Raw genomic sequence first — 20,030 nt, forward strand, 5'->3', positions numbered from 1 at the left:
GCCTGACTCATAATTTTTGAACATTTGAATGTAGGCAATACTGCTGCACTGTTCAGATTCAGCCATATTTACCAGTTCAGCACTAAAAGTGTTCCTGATACAGAATTTGGAGGAAAGAATACTGAGCAGCTCCATGGCTGTCCAGCAACATCCTCCCCAGCTATTGCCAATAACCCTTGCAAATTAAGGACCCCCTTTCTCCCCCCAGTTAAAGTCCTGGGGAGTAGGACCAATGATACTCCCACTGGCTGTAGCACTCTCTGCCTCCCTGGAGCTCAGCTGGGTCTGTTTAGCTTTTGCCTCCTGCTGATAGGTTCCATTTGGGGAGGGTTGGGCCGCAGGCATGGTTTTATCACTGGTTTGGCCCTACAGTAGAGCTCCAGGGGGACACAACAGTAGTAGAGTCTGTTCTCCACAGCAAGAGGAGTTCTGTTCCCTATTTAGACAGGGAAGCTGTGAGACTTGCAAGCAAACCGGCTTAGCTTGCTTGTCTCCTGCTTTCCCCAAACCACCCCCCTTAGGTTCTAGGGCAATTACTCTACTGATCTGAAAAATCAGCCCAATAGAAGGGTTATTCTTGTCCTGTCTGTCCCAGGAGCCTCTATTTAGCAGAGAAGACTAATTCCTTTCCCTCTCTTTGACTGTCTCAGGTCTAGCTGCAGGAAAAGGAAAAATGTTAAGTTTCTGAGGTGCCTGGGCCTGCTGTAGGGGTGCCCCTTCTCCCCATTGGACTGCCAGGCCGAGGCTTCCCCTGGCTATAACCATACCCCTGGATGTCTTTTCTGCAGGAAACAGAGAGTCTGTAATGCAATATAGCAAGGCGGTGAACAGGTGCTCTTTGACCCTGTCAGTGGGCATTGGGGTGAAGGGGGTGCTCTGGCAGAGCAGAGGGGAAGACATTGCTTCTAAGTGTTCCCCTGCTTTAAGTGGTTTATCTGGCTTTGTTGTGCTTTGCTGGGGTAATGGGCCCCTTTGCCTCTCTCCTGAAAAGGGGATGGAGAAGGGAAAAGGCCCATCTTCATCAGTCCTGCCATAGTTGAGTCACTTTGCCTGCTGCCCTATGGCTTTGACTTCTCCTTGTCTCCCCACCTCTGCCCTGACCCCTTTTACTGCCCCTTCCCTTCTCCTGCCAAAACCCTGCTTGTCTCCCTTTAGACCCTTTTCTTTCCACTCTGCTCCCACTTTAGCATTGCTGAATGGCATCCCCACTCCCAACCTGGCATGGCTGCGTGGGGTCCCTCAAGTCCCTTCCCCTCTCCCTATTGCTCTCAATCTCTCTCTGCTTAGTGCAATTCCTCCCACAGCCCTCTTGCAGAATGGAGTCCCCCCCCAAATCCTCCACCCCCTATTACTGAGTGGAGGGCCCCCCTCCAAATTCCCCTTTCGCTTCCCTCTATTACTGGGTTGAGTCCTGTCCCAAAGTTCACTCCTCCTCCTCTTTCACCCACCTCGCAGAGTGGAATCCCCCCAAATCCCTGCTACCCCTCACAGTATGGAGCCCCCAAATCCCCTCCCCCTCCCAGTCACAGCGTGGAGCCCCCCAAATCCCCTCCTCCCCCTCACACAGTGGAGTCCCCCCTCACAGCAAGGAGCCCCCCCCAAATCCCCTCCTCCCCCTCACACAGTGGAGTCCCCCCTCACAGCAAGGAGCCCCCCCAATCCCCTCCTCCCCCTCACACAGTGGAGTCCCCCCTCACAGCAAGGAGCCCCCCCAATCCCCTCCTCCCCCTCACACAGTGGAGTCCCCCCTCACAGCAAGGAGCCCCCCCCAATCCCCTCCTCCCCCTCACACAGTGGAGTCCCCCCTCCCAGCATGGAGCCCCCCCAATCCCCGCCCCCTCGCCGTCGCAGAGTGGAGACCCCTGAAGCGGTGGCGGGCCCGGGCTGCCGAGAGGAAGTGACCGCACGGGGCTGGAATGCGCCGCTGGCTGGGGAGCGCGTCCCGCCCGGCTGGCAGCGACCCGCGGCGCCGGAGCTGCGAGCGGGGCCCCGGCGAGATGCCGCACTTCACCGTGGTGCCGGTGGCGGACCAGGCGCGCGGGGACTACGACAGCCTGGAAGGGCTGAGCTGGGTGGACTACAGCGAGCCGGGCGGGGCGCGGGGCCCCGCCGACCCCTACGACACCGCCAGCTCCGAGGGTGAGTGGGGCGAAGTTCCCCCAACTTCCCCGGCCGGCCGGCCTCGCTCCTCCCGGCGCAGCAAGGGACGGGGCGCGGGCTGGGGCGTCTCATAGAATATCAGGGTTGGAAGGGAGCTCAGGAGGTCATCTAGTCCCACCGCCTGCTCAAAGCGGGGCCAATCCCCAGGTTTTGCCCCAGACCCCTAAATGGCCCCCTCCAGGATTGAACTCACAACCCTGGGTTTAGCAGGCCACTGCTCAAACCACTGAGCTATCCCACTCCCCTGCGCTGTATCTGGATAGAGGTCCAGAGCTCCCCCCCTGCCAGTGCCAATATGAATGGAGGGGACTGTTGTCAGGATGAGCACCGTGTCCCGGGGACAGGCGATTCCTGTCCCCGGCAGACAGAGGGTGGTGTCGCCTTAGAGGAGAGGCTGTGCGCCTGCAAAGCCTAGCTGCTGGCCTGGGACCATGTCTAGTTACATCAGCTGACGCTGGACGCTCCAATTCTCCTGTCCTGGTATTGAGAGAGTGAAACAGTTAAAAACCCCAACCCCTCACGACTCACCTCCACTAGCCAGCGGGTGGCCTGTTAGCAGCTCTTTAAAATCTCGTTTCCTCTCTTTAAAAGAGAAGTGAATGGGACTGCTCCTGTTACAGTGTGTATGGTAACACCCATTGTTTCATGTTCTCTGCATATATAAAAACTCCCCACTGTATTTTCCACTACATGCATCCGGATGAAGTGAGCTGTAGCTCACGAAAGCTTATGCTCAAATAAATTGGTTAGTCTCTACGGTGCCACAAGTCCTCCTTTTCTTCCTGTGAGTAAAGTTACTCATTGCTTGAGTGTGGGCAGGATCATTGTCTGCTCTCTTTCAGTCTTCCTGCTGTGCCTATTATAATAGGACCCTGATTAGGCATTGGGCCTTTTGGCCACTATAGTAACACAAAATATTTTAAGGAAGCTAAGACAACAGTAAAAGAGTCATACAGTAATGGAAATGGTTCACAGATTTGTACATGCTTATTTATTGTTGCTAACTAAAAAGTTATGTGGATGGAATATTTGAATCTGGATTTTCAAATCTTTCCTTACCACTGTTGGCAAATCTGTCTGTAATAGTGAGGCTTGTGATGTTATACGACATTGTAAAGATTTACTGGGTGAAAACTCTTGCCTAGGAACAGTGACTAAACATTCTAGCCTTTTGTATGTAGCCTAAGGATGCAATAAAAAAAAACTAGGAGGAGTCTGGTGGCACCTTAAAGACTAGCAGATTTATTTGGACATAAGCTTTCGTGGGTAAAAACCCCACTTCTTCAGATGCATGGAGTCAATGCAATGTTAGTACAGAATGTGAAGATCAATTCAGATGTCACATTTTTGTCTTTAAACTGACTGGTGATGAAAGTTATTTTTGTTCTGTTTTCTTAGACATGACCTGATGTAATTGTGTAATGGGCTATTATCTAGAAGTGGTTTTTAAAATTAAATAATATGCTGTGGCTTACCACGAAATAGTAGTTATGGCTAGCCTGTCTGTGTTGCACTGACATTCAGCGAGAGAGAAGAAATAATTTTAGTTACAGTGGTTTTTCTCTGACGCAAAAAGACTGTATGGCCCTGCAATTAAAAAGCTAATCCGTCCTTCTGCTCCTGGCCCCATTCCTTCCCCCTCAAAACAACTTTTGCTCTCAGTCACTTGTTGTTACTTTTTGTTTTGAAAATTAAGTTTCTTAATGAGGGAGATTGTAGAATTTATTTTATGGCCTAATCCTGCACATGGAAGGATTTTTCATGATTTGTGATGGGAGTGTTAAAAGCTGACATGAGTAACTATTTAAGTGCTCTCAACTAAATAAACTCACGATAGAAACTATAGCTAAATAATCTAATCTCATGTTACTGTTAGCTTTTCCTATTGTGGTTATGTACTCTCATTCCTTTGGTCTGACAGCTATTTTTTAATGTAAAATCAGTGCTTAAATAATGTAGCAAATACTCTGTGCATTGTCTCTGGGCTACTTTTACAGTTGCTTCTGTTAGGCATGCTTCTGTTAGGCATAACTGCATCTTATTAACAGTTAATTTAGTTAAAGAAGGCCATCTCTTAAGGAGGAGGGGCCTACCCTGGGGGCTGATGGTGGGGAAATAGAATTTTAATTAGGCTACTGTTAACTGGTTGCTGATGTCACTGTTTAGCCTTTGTGGATGTTTCACTGTGACTTTTAAAAGGAAATGGAATTTAAAAGATCCAGGGTGCATGACCAAAGTGGCTACAACAACCCTGCAAGCAACAATGGAATTTTAGACAGGCAAAACAAATAATAATCTAGCTCTATAAGTGATCAAAACAGTGAGGCTCCAGATGCAAGTGACCTTTGCATTCCAGTGTGCCAGACCAGGGTGTGTTGTAATATCTGTGCACACTTCTGAGATGCTTAATTAGTGTGCCATTGTAAAATGCCTTCAGAAGTAAAAATTCTTTCACAAGTATAGCAGGGGGATCTCCATTCAAAAACTTGTTTCTCTTGTTGAACAGCTTGCTAGACAGGTGGGTCGGTGTCTGCTGGACTAGTTCTTAATCCTGAAAACCTTCACTACTAAAGGCCCTATGTGCTTTTTAGGGATTATCCTTCTCCCGCAAAAATATATTTAAGGAATTAACCCATAAAATGTATTAGTCCTTTAGGCCTTGTCTTCACTGGGCAAAAAAGTGTGTTCTTACCTCATGTTAATGTGTGGTAACTGACATGAGGTAAAATCCAAGTGAAGACCAGGCAGTTTGTAGTTTTAGCATGAGTTAGTCTATGGGGTAGTGGAGCCTTGCTTGTACCTTCTCCACAGGATGGAGCAATTGATCACTTCCTGCGTCCATGTTGGGGCTGAGTAGGAATAACCTCTAGGACTACTAGGAGTTACTACTCCATTTGGGTAGTGAAGGGAAGAGAGCCCAGGCTTTTGGCTGTGTCCATCTTGCTGCACTTAGCCACTGCTGACGTCCTGAAGGCAACTTCATTTCCCATTTGAAAAAAACCCCAGCTGTCTGTCCTGCATACTGGCAGGCTGATGCATTGTGGCCCTGGGTGTGTTGCTTTTTAGACTGTTACACAAAAATGTGCCAAAAGGGCTACAGCTGACTTACATATACTCTGAAGCTGACAAATGTCTGGCGAAGGTTCTGTGTTAATATGTGTTGTGCTTCAGCAATATTTTTTTGTTTTGTTTTTAGCTGTAACGTTTTCCATTTCTGTATCCCCCTTATAGTATTTATATGGGCTGGGTCACATCAGCAGGGCATAAAGATGATGAATGGCCTTGCTACCTCTACTGACATGCTAGCGCCTTTCCTCCGGACCCACAGCTTGGAGGCTTGAGGAAGGGGGAAAGGCTTCACTTCCCATCTCCCAGTGATCTCCAACCTTGTAGTTAGGGCCTGGGAAGTAAAGACCCACTTACTACTACTGTTTTCTGGGCCCAGCGAAGGGAAACTCCAGGTCTGGGGAGAAGTCACCTAGCCCTTTTTGCTCCTGCTGGGTTCCATCCTCTTGTGGTTGCGCAGAAGAGACAACAACTCCCTTTGTCTCTTCTCTGCTTCCAAGTGCCTCCCTCCAGCTTAATGTAGAGGTGTAGGGGAGCATCCAGTGGATGGGGAGTGCCAAGTAACAAGGCACATGCTGAGTGAGGGAAGCTCCCGTGAAAGGCTGGCAGTTCCAGCAGGAAACCTGTGAAAGGGAGCTGATTGGAACTGAGGGGAGAATTGGGCCCACAAGGAATGTTCCAGGGTGTTCCGTGGCAGTTGTGAGTATGGATTGTGAGTAGGATGCTAACAGTTGGTGGGAGCCGTGATGCCAGATAGGATGTTATACTTTTGTGTAACTGGAATGCGTCACTTTACAATTTTAGTTGGTGATTGTCCCCAAAGTGTGTGTGTTGTTATATGGGCAATCCATGAATATGTGGAGGGGTTGTCTGGCAATAAGTGTGCTGGCACGTTGTCCATTTCCTCTATGTGGCCCAGTGGAATGATCCCTGCCACCAGGGCTAGAGTGGTGAAAACTAAGTACAGTTATTTTTGTGAACCTCTTGCTTTGGCAGCTTGCTTGTAAGAGCCATATTTAAATGCTGCTCCAGGTAGCTCAGTTTGACTGATCACGTGGATGGCCTAAAATGCAAGTTATGGTATGACGTTATCAGGGTAATGCTGACTCTCAACTATAGTAATATTGAAATAACGGAGAAAAAACACTGGCTTTGGCTTTCAGAATATTCCTTGAACACCTGTCTCATGCTATAATACAGCTGTGAGACTTCGTGAGTCTGGGAGAACTTAATTTGATACCTTCCCTCCCTCAGTCCCTGTCTGTTTGCTTCATGGGGTTTTTTTGCTTTTGAATGTTTTATTTTGTTTTTTATGGGATGTGTTGCCATCTTATGGTGGTATAGCATTTCAACATTACAATTTCTTGGCAACACTAGTTATAAGCAAATAAACAAAGTGCAACACAAGTAATGCATTTTAACAAAAATATTTAACACGTGATTATTTAATCCTAACAATTGGTTAAATACTCACTTGTAAATAAAATAAATCCCTCTCACTGTTTGTGACTAACCATGACACCTTCCTTCATTTGGAGGAGGGATGTAAATGTGTGAGCCCTGCTTTGTGTGTCAGCAAGAGTAAGAATGCACACTTGGTATCCTTTCAACATTTGAGATAAAGCTGGTGGCTTGGTAGGGGGCTCATTTAAAAAGGGGCAAAGAAATGGTTTGAAAGATGATAAAACTTCTATTTTAAAGCTGATCTTTCATAAAGATTATTACTCTTCCCAGTCCTCAGAAGGCTGAGCTGTTCACCTCTGTGACGTGCTTGACTTCTGCCAACACAAGTCTGACAACTTCAGATATGTGCTCTGTAGGAAGCTGTTTATCTTTCAGTGATGTGTGTGGAATCAAGACTAATAAGCTTTGTGTCGCTGACCTAGTTTGGGCAGTGACCAACTCTGGTTTTGCCAATGCACTTTCATGCTTATTTGCCAGTTGTATTACAGCTTTTGTTGAATCCATGGAACTCAATGAAACAGTCCTGTAACCAGCCTGGAGCCCTCTCCTCCAGAGATGGCAGGCCAGTAGTAATCTTACATGTTGTATTAATGTGTGGGCTGGTTGGTTTTTTTGTAGTAATAGGTTATGGTGGCCTGATACAATACAAAGAACTTTGTTGCAAGCTGTTTTTTTTTTAATGGTTGGGGGAACGGGAGGGTGAAATGATGATACCAAGACCATATATTTTCACTTTTATCTTTCCCCCAAACAGGTATTTTTTAAATATCTGATGACAATATTTGCTTTTAAATATAGGTTAAATTATTGAAGTAACAGCTCTTAAAACTTGGAACGCAGCTCATGTAAAATGTGTATGAAATTCTTATAGTGTATGTAGCATTTTTTTCATTCCAGAAGATTCCAAAGACTTGACCCTTTGGCGAAGTCTGGAGACAGGGGAAAAATTGGCCTTTGTAATAAAACTAGACATCTTAACTAGTGTGTACCCACAGAGTCTTTCTTATATACATACATAAAAGAGCATGACTGAAATTCAGGTATTTTAGGGGCTGAGAGTAGCAGCCATATGGATAAACAGAGTCCAGTCCCCACACAAATGTGGTTTTTGGCTAAATGAAGAGGCAACCCTATTTTTACACACTTACTCTTGTCATTCTTCATGTTACTCGAAAAATATAGAATGAAGCCAAACAGGAGGGCGTTGGGGAAGATTCTAGGAAGCAGCTCTACAGGGAAGCAGAGTGAAATAACTTTGGAATGTGGAGCACAGTGTTACTTCTAGTAATGGTGGAGCTGACTCCTATGTGATTTCTTTACCACTGTCCAGAGATAAATGCTACTGGGCCTTTGTCTAAATTTACCTACTTTTCAGAGATAAAGGGCTGAATAACTCTGCCAAGGAAATCACTTCAACTCACTTTCTTGGTGTCTCCATTTGTTAAGTGGGGATAATGATGCCATGTAAGGTGCTTTAAAAGTCTCAGATGACAAATATAATGTGAGTTCTACGAAATGTTTATTATGTAAACCCTTGGATCAAAGAAGTTGAGATATTTCCAACCTGATGCTTTGATCTGGCTCACCTCCTCCAGCTACAAATACAATATGAATGTGATGCAGAGCCACGCTGTGTTTAGGTGCCAGAGTGATAAATACTGTAGAACCACCTTGTAAACATCCATCCAGGATATAAAATAACTTGTAATGGAAACTGAGAGTCTGAGACTAGATTGTATGCGGTTGAACTAAAAATCTCTCTGCTCTTTATGAAGTCAAGTGTATGGTCCGGCTTATGGGCAGATGGCAGTTACTATAGCAATGGTACCAAACTCAGGATGCAACATTCAGGTGCATAGGTCTACAGACTTATGCTGATAAAGATAGGATTGTGATATGTGGAAAATGGAAAGACTGGAGAAGGGCTTCAGGACTTACCCAAAAATTGAACACAACTGAATATAGTGGAGGAGAAGGCGTATTCGTTCTTCTTCTGGTTCAGACAATCTCAAATAAATTGGTTAGTCTCTAAGGTGCCACAAGTACTCCTTTTCTTTTTTCTGAACGCAAAGATACTGCCCTGAGATTCTCATGGGAACCCCATGTAGGGTTGCCCCAGAAGACTTGTCAGGTTTCTGAAGCTTTTCAGTAGTTTGCACTTTGTCATGCTTACTCTCTCTATATAGCTGCTTACTTTAAAAAAACCATGCCCTGTTTAGCCTGTTTTATACGCCTCTCACATATGGCTTCTGATTTCTGTGGCGCAGTAGCTGAGGCAGCTGCAGCTGTGGTACACTGAAGGACTCCCTTTGCCGGCTGCCAGCAGAATCCTTAGCTAAATTTAGAAGAACCTGTGCCTTTTTCTGGATTCTCTGGAATTTAAGTAATTTGGAAGTATCTAGGAAAGATTGTTCTGATGCGTCAACATTAGTTAAAAACAACCCTCTCATATGTCTGTCGGGGTGTGTGCAGTGTAAAACAAAAACTTCACTGCTCAATGTTTATAACTGTGATTAGAAAGCTTAGCAAGGATATGTAGAGAAATGGATTTTCTAGTTGATTTTTATCCACAAATGACGACTGTCAGTGATTTGCTGACTAATGAATGTTTCAAACAAGAGAGGTCAGACTCAGAGAGGTTCTTTAAATGCTGAAGCAGTGGGAAATTTACATCAAACAGAATACTTGTTCAGGGATCCTAACTCAGCTACTGGTATCCCCAACTTGTCTTTTCCCACTTAATCTCTGCTTCATATAAAACTTTATTCTGTCTTCCCTCTCTCCCCCAGCTTGCCAGTGTTTGGCTTCATTAAAAGTAAACAGTAGCATCCTTTCTCCTTTTCCCCACTCCAACAACTACGTTTCATGATTATGGTTTTATTGATCTTTTAAAACTTGGCTTTCACATGAAGCCCCATGCTAAGTGGAGATTAAGACACTTTGCAGCCCTATTGGCCAGCAAATGCAGCCAGGCATAAACACCATTCACTCAAGTTTTAAAAAAAAACCCTACTGCTCATTATTTTCTTTTTTAGTGTGTGTAACGGAATGGGGGACACTCAGTGTCACAGAGAGATAAAGACACTTTGTGGTAAGTTCTTTTTAAATATAAAACTCCAGGAACAAGCTAAAAACTTAAATTTATCTTGACAAAGTCATTCAATGTAGCTTTCCCAAATTTAATAAGCAGATTTTTTTTTGTAATGCAGTAAAGCAAATACCACTGTTTCTGTTAGTGCAACAGACTTATTTGATCAATGGGTTTTTTTTTTTTTGTATTTCTGTTTGATTTGGCTGGCAACATCTTTATTTCTTAATTGTTCCTCTTTAATAGTGAGCTGAACATGAATAGTGATGGATACAATTTGTTTGTTCTCTGTCTTCCTTATGACAGACTAGTGAAAGGTATCAATGCTATTGTTGTATTATAGTTTTCCCCTCTTGTTATTCCTCAGGAAACATGTATTTTGCCATGTATGTAGAGAACTGTGTACAATTAGTTCTGCCAGCTGTGGTAGACATTATTTGAGTGTTTATGGCATATTAAGAGAGACAGGATGGGTGAGGTAATATCCTTTATCGGACCAACTTCTGAGGGTGACAGTGACAAGCTTTTGAGCTATACAGAGCTCTTCTTTAGGTCTGCTTATGGTATATGCAGTCAAGTAAATTCTTCCAGAACTAATGCTTTTGAAGCAGGTAGCAAGACAGAATGCTGTATGTGAGTATTCTAAGTCTTGTAACTTAATTAATTTGTGAATGTCTTTTCTCCGTCCTCTTTTTAATGTGTAGTAGTTTTCTAATGTTCAATTAAAACACTATGGCTCAGTTTCAGACAAGAATGTATTTTAACCTTCTAGATTGCAGTGTCAAGTTTTCTCTATGAAATAACTTGCCTTTGCAAATATTTACAGTGTAGAGGTCTTGGTGTATGAGGCTTTTCTTTAGCTATCAGATTAACTGTAGGAAGCAAAAAAAAAATCCTCTCAATTGATGTCTTAATTTATAATTTCTAAATTCTACATCCCTAACTCCTTAAGAGTATGGACTTGTCCTCAGTATAAAAAAAAATTGGGGAAACTTTTTAAAGATATTCCCATGACTGTTACAACATCACCTGTAAATTGCCTATCATAATCTTATTTCTGTATGTTTTCTGGTTAATAAATTTTTTCATTATAATTTAAGCACTACTGGTAACTGTTGAGGACTAGATTCAATGACCCTGTTGAAGAGAATAAGGAATCTTCATAGTAGTCCAAACAGCCATATTTGCTTATTCTACAAATGCTTTATTGGCTGTATAGAGGAGTCCTCAAGTGATTTTTGTATGCAAAATAGCAGCAACACTACAAAGGCATCATGCTATGGGGAGGGGTTTGTTCTACAGAATATCATAAGTAAGGGAATCTCTTGCCAGGTGTGTGAAACTGCTTCCAGTCACTAGCCCATTTACATGAATCTATCAGACTACACTTTATAAATGTATGTAAAATATGTTAAATTGGGCATAAGATTTTTTTTTGGTATAGTTTTTATCTTGCATACTTCAGAATCTTTTATACGTGTGCTAATCTTTCTGCCTCACAATTAATCCCAGTTGTTATGGAACAAAATCACAAAAGACCAACAGCAGGAACAACAAAAGCTTCAGTTTCTTAGAGATGGGCTGCTCTTTAACATCCACGTTCCAAACTTTGCACTTTGCGGTAGTCGCTCAGATGGACTGTGGTTTTGGCTCCTTTCAAGCCAATTACCAAAAGAGAAGTCTACAGCATTTAGAGCTCGGATACACTAGAGAGTTTACAGCGGCGCAGCTGCACTGCTGCAAACTGTCTGATATAGCCGCTCTAAGAGAGCTCTCTCCACTCCAGCCCCTGTGAGCGGCAGAAGCTATGTTGGTGGGAGAAGCTCTCCCATCCACATAGCACTGTCTAAACTGGACTGATGATGTCATTCACCCCCCTGAGCAACATGATTTATGCCGATAAAAGCTGTTGTGTAGACATAGCCCTAGCTCTTTGCTGCAGTGTTGTTGCTAATGGTAGGTGTACCTTGGGGAAAAAATGTTGTTATATAATGCATTTCTCCTCCTCCATGCATGAAACGATGATTCTGTAGATCCTACAGAGTGAATATGTATTACTTTAAGTATTTCTGCTCCCAGTCTGTTCACAGACTTTGTTCTTTAGCAGGTTTGGTACATGTTAGTGGAGTTTGTGGATACTACTGTCACAGTTCAGGGCAACTGCACCTGTATTTCCCCTCATTGGTTCATCAAGGCCACTCGATTTCAGCTCCCCAGCTGTTGGCTTTCTTGGGTGGAGACCTCGTCTTACTCCCTTCTGACTGAGGTACTTCCTGGCTGCACAGTTCCCTGCCTTTACTGTGTTATTCTCTGCAGAGACAGGCTGCTTACTTTCTTTTCAGAGATGGTTAACAGGTGTAAGTGCTCCAGTTATAAGTTAGCACACAGTTCTTTCTGTGCAAACCTCTTTTATTCTTAAGATAAAAGCACTACAAAGCTACATGCATGTTAATCAGCTTACTAGACACCATCTCAGCATAGGCTCTGGAAGGAGCAATCCTTCAGCACCCTAGCTACAGGGTTTCCTTTGTAGTCAAAAGTTCATCACAGCTTCAGCTCAGAACTAGCACCCAGTCTATGGGGCCTCCGTAGACCCAGGCTTTCCAACCCTACTCTAAGGATTGGGGCGCTCCGTGGACCAGGGATAATGTCCATTGCTAGGTCAGGAAGAAGGAAATGAGCCAATTTAAAACCAGGCTATTTATCCAAAAATCCTTTTAGGCTCTTGGTCACTGGAGAATCCAGTTTGAACTGTCTTGCTCTCTGGAGGGGGGGTGTGTGTGTGTGTTCGTGCGTGCACACTGATAACAGAGGAACTATATTAGCATCCCCCTCCTCCTAGAGAAGGGACTTATAATTCCACAATAACACGTACAGTTTTAATACAACGGACCCCCTGATTCAATAAGGTTTAACTTTATTGAATTAAGTTCATTCAGGATGTTGCAGGAGACTGTTACACCTACTGCTTATCAATATAATTCTGTAAGCGGCAGAATGATAATCTGTTCTCTTGTGGACTTCAAGTTATCTACCTTGATCTCCTTACTGGAAGTTTGTCTTTATATTTTTTGTGTACTGATCTATATTTGTAGGGTTTTTTTTTAGTAACTGCCACCTAATTCAGTGGATTCTGGCCCCTGCTGTGTGGTAGTGGTTTAACTTTTGTAATCATGACCAGTGTGGGGCTTGGAAGTACCAACCGACCTTTTCCCTGCACCCCTGTTTGTCAGTATATGCCTTCCTTGAAGGACAGCTGCCTAGAACAGTGTGAGGAATCCATTTCCATGGAAATATATGGCACTACAAAATGTCATGATGAGTTTCAGATGATCTTTTAATCATTGTTCCGCTCTGTATGCCCACAGGCATATATTTGCTTGGCCGGCAGAGTGGAAAATTAAGTGGTAGCAGCCTTAAGAGCGAAAGGCTAAATTATTAGTTTTTGCATGGATGTATGGGAAAGGATTTTCTTTTTGATACCACTTGCAGGATTCTGAGGTCTTTGCTTGACTTAAAAGCTATTGCTACAGTTGCATTTGTCTCCAGCTTGTTCCAAAGTTGCTTTGATTGATAACCATGCTAAGTTGTACACACACCTCAAGGCTCATTACTGCATGATGTCTAAACCAGTGCTGAGCATTTGTCACCATTGTCACACTAATATACTATTATGTACTATTATAGGAATGAGGAGAAATAGTGTTGTAGGTATTTGACAAATGCTGAATTTTTACCAGTGATCGCTGTACTAAGATGGACATGACAAGAAGGATGGTCTGGTGATTAGGGCACTAATTTCAGACTCCAGAGTCCTTGCTCTACCACAGTTGTGCTGCGCTATGCAAGGTCCGTGCTACCACCAAAAGAGATGGTGGAGACCAAAAAGCAGTGTGTGGAATTTTAAAAAGGTGTGGAAATTATGGGATGTGGAAAGCATTATGGGATGGAGAAAGTGGAGTGGTGGGAACTTGATCATAGCTCTCAGAAATCCCTGGGCGAACCACTGGTATCTCACAAAGCACTGCAAAAATGTCCCACAAGGCATTGAGCCGGATGGCAGTGTGGTTCACACAGGGATACCTTCCCCTGATGCATTGCATTTTACGTCGATGCAAGCACTCATGGTGAGTAAGTGCAGTGTCGGTGCAAGCACCCAAGTATGCACATGCCGAAGTGATATACAAAGGTCAGCAGCTGAACACAGACGTAACTCGCATTGACAGAACTTTGTGTTGTTGACGTGGCCTCAGATGTTAACACAGCTTATCAACATGTGTTTAAAATATAACTTTTTTCCCAGTGAAGACAGGGCCCTTGGATTTCAGTGCCTCATCTCTGAAATGGGGATAATAGAGCTTTTCTAACACTTAAGAGGTATTGAAGATAAATCCGTTAGAAAAAGATAGAATCCAGATGTCTCAGTCTTATGGTTTCATACTGCTGCCCATCACCATAGTATCAGAGCAGCTTCAATGTAAATTCAGTAGTCACAGTGAAGTGGATTTTACGGCGTCTCCATCACTTCTGTTATTTTAAGGGGGGAAAGAAATCTCGGCTGGGGGTGGGGGCAGGCTTAGAGTTTGTATTTTGGGTCTTATTCCTTTTTTTCTTTTGGTGTGGGTTGATTGGGTAAGAGGGGGTGTCAGTGGTGAGTGCCCATTCTTATGGCGGAAAGGATTTTTTGAAGATGATAGTTTTGCAGTGTTTCCTAAACACTCTGGATTTGCCTGATCTCCTCTAGAAATTTGTTCTATAGTTGAGTCCCCTCCATCGAGAATGCTTTGTTCCCAGATCTCACATACTTTGTCCTGGTGATGTGCATTGTCCCAGAGGAGTGCAGCTGTTGTGTTGGTTCACAGATCAAAATTTGGTCTTCAGTATAACTGGGGCTCGATCCATTAATTGCTTTGAAAACTAGGACTGAAGTTGACTGGGAGAGATTCAATAGCAGTGCGGGCCATGTAAATACCTCTGATAAATAGATGAAGCAGATATGTGTTTAAATAATACAGTATATTCGTTCTACTGACGACTTTAGCTTCTCTTTTATCACAGATGAAAGAGGTCACACTTTCCCCCTACAAACCAGCTGCCACTCTCCATCTTTTTGAGATCCCTACTTACAGCCCAGTGCTTTTTCTTATTCATTTTTTATTAAGCAGTGTATGAGAAGTTACTCCTGTGTATGAGAAGTTACTTAGGGCATCAGATGTTGTCCGAAAAAATATATCTTTAGGGGAGTCAGACCATTGTAATTTTGCCTCTCATCTCCATTTCAAAGACAAAATGCCATTATTACATGCCATTTGAAGTAGTTTATTTTGCTGAGCTACGGTAACTTTCCGAGAAGGCAGACTTGTTGAGGCTTGCTATTGCATACTTTAAATTGCTGATTGCAGTAAGAAACAAATTTTATACCTAGGAGCCACACACTTTTATAACAGCCCCACCTTGTGCTGAGAGCCTGTCGGTGCTTCCAAGCTAAACAGCCTTGAACTTGGGCAGTGTATGCAAAGACCATCTCCACAGAAACTCAGGGTGTTGCCCAGGTAATCAGTGGATCATTATTAAACCAGACCTCAAGATATGCAGTCTACCTTTTGTCTTTCATAAGGCACTCCACAAGCCCTGTCAAATTCCAGTCTGGTAATTCTGTCTTTCAAATGCCTTCTTCGGCTTCTAGTCTATTAACTTTTTGGCCTAGATTGTCACTTATCTCATGCGGCGCCTCATGGTCTCGGACACCATTCGATGGTCCAGGGACATCTATATCGAGCACATCACCGGCCACCGACAGTACCAGGAGGAGTGAGCCGGTACGACACTGTGCACACACTGTGGGAAAGAGACTGAGAGGCCTTCCCCATCGGACCGTATGAACTGGAACCGTAAGCCCGCTGAACATTAAACCCCACCAAATGAGGGTAGACCCATCCCCACCCCCATATTCACTCACTATACCCAGCATACCGAACGTAGCTGTTGTGTGGATAACTTACCCCATATCTCGATGTCTGTACTCTGACCGGTTAAACTTTTCACCCAGTCGGGGAATTTGCAGATTATTATGTGATCCTTGCTCCACCAGCTCCTAAATCGAATTTTGCACCCCTTGATAATCTGTACCTTATCCCCTGACGACCAGAAACTCCTATGCTTGAACTCTGTACCGTTCCTTATTTCAACATTACCTCTAATAAAATTATTAAATCTGTTCTTATCAGTTTAATATCTGATACGTCCTCTATCTGAGGACTATATATTAAATGGATTTTTGAAACAGGGAGATGGAATAGGAGCTTGCTCCATCCACTCCACGCATCGACCTGGTATTGCAGTACCTCCAGGAACGGTGCACCTCCCCCCTGGGGAGACTATTGTGGTTGAAAAACAGACTCAGTTGAACTCTGCCCTTTAAACCCGTCTTCACAACAGTTTTATTCTCAAGCATTCAGTCTCTTGGCTTATTTATCAAAATTTCTGTTGTAATTTTGTGAGTCCAGAGAGGTGAGGTGTTACTAGAGAATTATTTAAATTGCTGTGTGCTAAATAGCTGCTGTTTAACTCCAGCTGTGGCCTTCATTTAAAATGGTGTGTGAAATCATCTCTGTATAGCTTGTATATAAGTTTAAATTTGAAAAGAACTTTGGGATGAATACTGCTCCCGTGACAAAAAGCCCAATTATAAAGTTATGCTACCCGAGCCACAAGCATCCATTGCCAAAGGGCTGCAGCTTTTTGTTGAGAACCAGGCGCTCCTCTGAAGATGGAAGAGCTGGCAAGGACCTAAAATGACCAGCCTGGTGGTAGAAACCTCAGCATTTAAACAGGTACTTTATGCAGAGAGAGAAAGCTAATAGTAATAAATCATGGGTGAGCATCAGTTGGAGCAGTATCCATTCCACTTGTCTTCTGTAAGGCTCATATATTTAGCAGTCAGTCTGGTAGCTTAATTAAAAAAAAAAAACTTCCCTTGATGGTCCTGGCTGGATGAATCTTATTCAAAACAAATTATTATTAATTTATCCTGTGGTGGGGATGCTTCCCTGGTGGTTTATGTGGAATGGTTTAGGATTAGAGCCACTATGTAAATGTGAACTGTTATTTGAGTGCTTAAGACTGCACAGAGAATTTATAATCTGAACTTGGTGAGCTGGACCTGCTTCCTGTAGTGCATATGAAATATGGTGTTCTTCCCTCAGAACATCTTTGCTAATTATGGAGTGCTCCCTGCAGTTTCCCGTTAGCTTGGCTGGCTACAGTGAACAATCTCTTCTAGATGTTAATTGGCACAAAATGTAACAAGGATTAGCTAAAACAATGTTTTCCGCTTTGGAGGAATAGTAGTGAGCAGCTACTCCATTGTCCAATTTATATAACTGGATTGCGAATCTGAGGTTACTGATGGGTTGTTTTTTTCTTTTGGTCATATAAAAGGGAAAATACAGACAGCTTGGGGAAAGACTGAAACAATTTTATTAAAAAAATTCCAATATCTCAGTCTACTATGATGGAAAATACATTTTTCTGATTGGAAATAATAGGACTGGAAGGGACCTCAAGAGGTCACCTAGTCCAGGCCCCTGCACTCATGGCAGGACTAATTATGTAGACCAGGGTGGACAAACTTTTTGGCCCGAGGGCCACATATGGGTGGAGAAATTGTATGCAGGGCCCTGAATGTAGGGCTGGGCAGCGGGTTGGGGTGCAGGAGGAAGTGTGAGGTGTGGGAGGGGGTATGGTATGCGGGAAGGGCTCAGGGCAAGGGGTTAGGGTGCAGGAGGGGGCTCAGGGCAGGGGGTTGTGGTGCAGGAGAGGGTGCAGGGTGCGGCAGGGGGCTCAGGGCAGGGGGTTGGGGTGCAGAAGGGGTGTGGCAGGGAGCTCAAGGCAGGGGGGTAAGGGCTCAGGGCAGGGGATTGGAGTGCAGGGTGCCGGAGAGGTTCTGCATCTGGGCTTCAGCCTGGCACTGCTTACCTCGAGCGGCTCCAGGGTGGCAGTGGCGCACAGCGGAGCTAAGGCAGGTTCCCTGCCTGCCCTGGCCCCGCGCTGCTCCTGGAAGTGGCCAGCATGTCTGGAAGTGGCTCCTGGGGGTGGGGTGGGGTGAGGGAGGCAGCTTTGCTGCGCACTGCCCTTGCCTGTGGGTACCACCCCCAAAGCTCCCATTGGCCGCGGTTCCCCGTTCGCGACAACTGGGAGCTGCGGGGGACGGTGCCTGCACATGAGGGCAGCGCATGGAGCTCTCTGCCTCCCCCTCCCTCAGGGGCTGCAGCGACGTGGTGCTGACCGCTTCTGGGAGCGGCGCGGGGCCAGGGCAGGCAGGGAGTCTGCCTTAGACCCACTATGCCATGGGGCTGGCAATCCCGTGGGCCGGGTTGAAAGCCCTGATGGGCCGGATCTGGCCCGCGGGCCATAGTTTGCCCTCCCTTGATTTAGACCACTTCTGATAGATGTTTGTGTAACCTGCTCTTAAAAATCTCCAGTGATGGAGATTCCACAACCCCAGTAGGCAATTTATTCCAGTGCTTAACCACCCTGACAGGAAATTTTTCCTAATATCCAACCTAAACCTCCTTTGCTGCAATTTAAGCCCATTGCTTCTTGTCCTATCCTCAGAGGTTAAAAAAAAACCAATTTTTCTTCCTCCTCCTTGTAACAACCTTTTACATACTTGAAAACTGTTATCATGTCCCCTCTCAGTCTTCTCTTTTCCAGACTAAACAAACCCAATTTTTTTCAATCTTCCCTCAGAGGTCATGTTTTCTGGACCTTTAATCATTTTTGTTTCCTTCATTCCCTATCTGTTAAATATTTCTACCTTCAGCTTCTAGGCACTGGATATTATAAACTACTCTGCTGAACCATCCCCGAAAAATAGGGGAATATAATACATTGGGGCATAACTGATAGTGCTAATGACTTCAGGGCCATCCATATTACAAGGTGCAAGGCTGGAGAGGAAAACCTGTGACTCAAGTGTGGGGAGGGATTTATGTGATGAAACAGAGCTGGTATTTAAAACTTACCTCTTCCTTATGCATACTGACTAAAGCTTGAATTATGCATAGGCACTGTTTCTCTCATTTAAGGCTTGAATTTTGTCTTGTCTTTAATGGTTCTCCACTAGGATTTCCCAGGAAAAGAGACTTCTCCAATATTTGTAAGGTCACGATGAACTCCAGAGTTCATTTTTGCCACAGGAAGATGGTAGGCAATGTGTCTTCTGACTATAAGTAGCTTGGAATTTTAGCAACAGCATTTTCAGTATGTTAGTGACATTTATATAGTTCGTCTCCGTTGAAAGGATTATAGTTTCAGGAATATATCAATGTCTGCTTAGTCTTCCTGTGAGAAAGCATATTGCTTTATGAACCAAATCAATTCTGTGCAGTGCAGCAGCCAGTGTGTCCCTGGAAATAGTGAACAGTTCCTTTGGAAGTACAGTATTACTTGTTTTAGTTGTTCTGGTCCTTCAGGGCTGCCTAAAAAAGCATGTGCTGACTAAATGTCATCTGAAGAATAGAGAAGAATGATCAACCAAATTACAGAAAATGGCAAAGAATTACTGCTAAGGGGTAAGTATAGCATGTGATATTAATACGATGAAGGGGTGCAGTGCTCTGAAGGCATCGGTGTGGCTTATTTATGAGGAGTAAAATAGAGAGACTTGTTGAATCACTAATCGCAAACATTTCAATGGCTAAATCACTTGAGTTGTGCAGTTCTCGTTGTTGCTATGGCTGTGAGGGTATTATCACAGTCTTTCAAAATACTGGGAAAGGTGGATTCTGTGATTTCATAGGGCTGGTGTTATACCTGCATGCTAAACAAACCGTAAAAAAAAAATCTTAAGGAATATTTAACTGGAAATTGCAGTTTATATATTTCAAAAGATATTAGTGGCTCATTTTTAAACAGTATTTCATTTGTAAATTTCTGGTTTGCTTGTACTAAATCCTTTTCAGATGCAAAAGCTGTGTTATTGGCCATAAATTATTCTTACATGTTTTATATGCAGTGTCATGTGCAATTGAGCTGTTCTTAATCAACCTTTCTTTTGCCGGGTAACATCCATTAAGTACAAAGTCTTGGTTATAGTGGTAACCCAGCACTGGGATGGATAACGTTATATTGTAGGCTAAAAGATGTGGTGAACAATTTTGTCTGTTTAAAATATCTATAAATGTTAATAGCTTGTTTTTCCTACTGGGCTTTAAGCTGTTGTGGTTCATGGAGACACATCTGTGATAAT

General features: G+C 43.9%; 1 protein-coding gene across 1 annotated transcript in view; it reads left to right on the forward strand.

The window, feature by feature from the left end:
- The first annotated feature begins 1,887 nt into the window (after nt 1-1,887).
- Nucleotides 1,888-20,030, forward strand: part of SLC12A4 (solute carrier family 12 member 4) — a 75,368-nt gene continuing 57,225 nt past the window's right edge. The window contains exon 1 of the mRNA XM_084644822.1: nt 1,888-2,139. Within this exon, the coding sequence (XP_084500948.1) occupies nt 1,917-2,139 (223 nt within the window). The 5' untranslated portion in view covers nt 1,888-1,916. The remainder of the gene's footprint in view (nt 2,140-20,030) is intronic.

The sequence above is a fragment of the Lepidochelys olivacea genome (assembly GCF_965140295.1).
Source record: "Lepidochelys olivacea isolate rLepOli2 genome assembly, chromosome: 12".
Lineage (NCBI taxonomy): Eukaryota > Metazoa > Chordata > Testudines > Cheloniidae > Lepidochelys > Lepidochelys olivacea.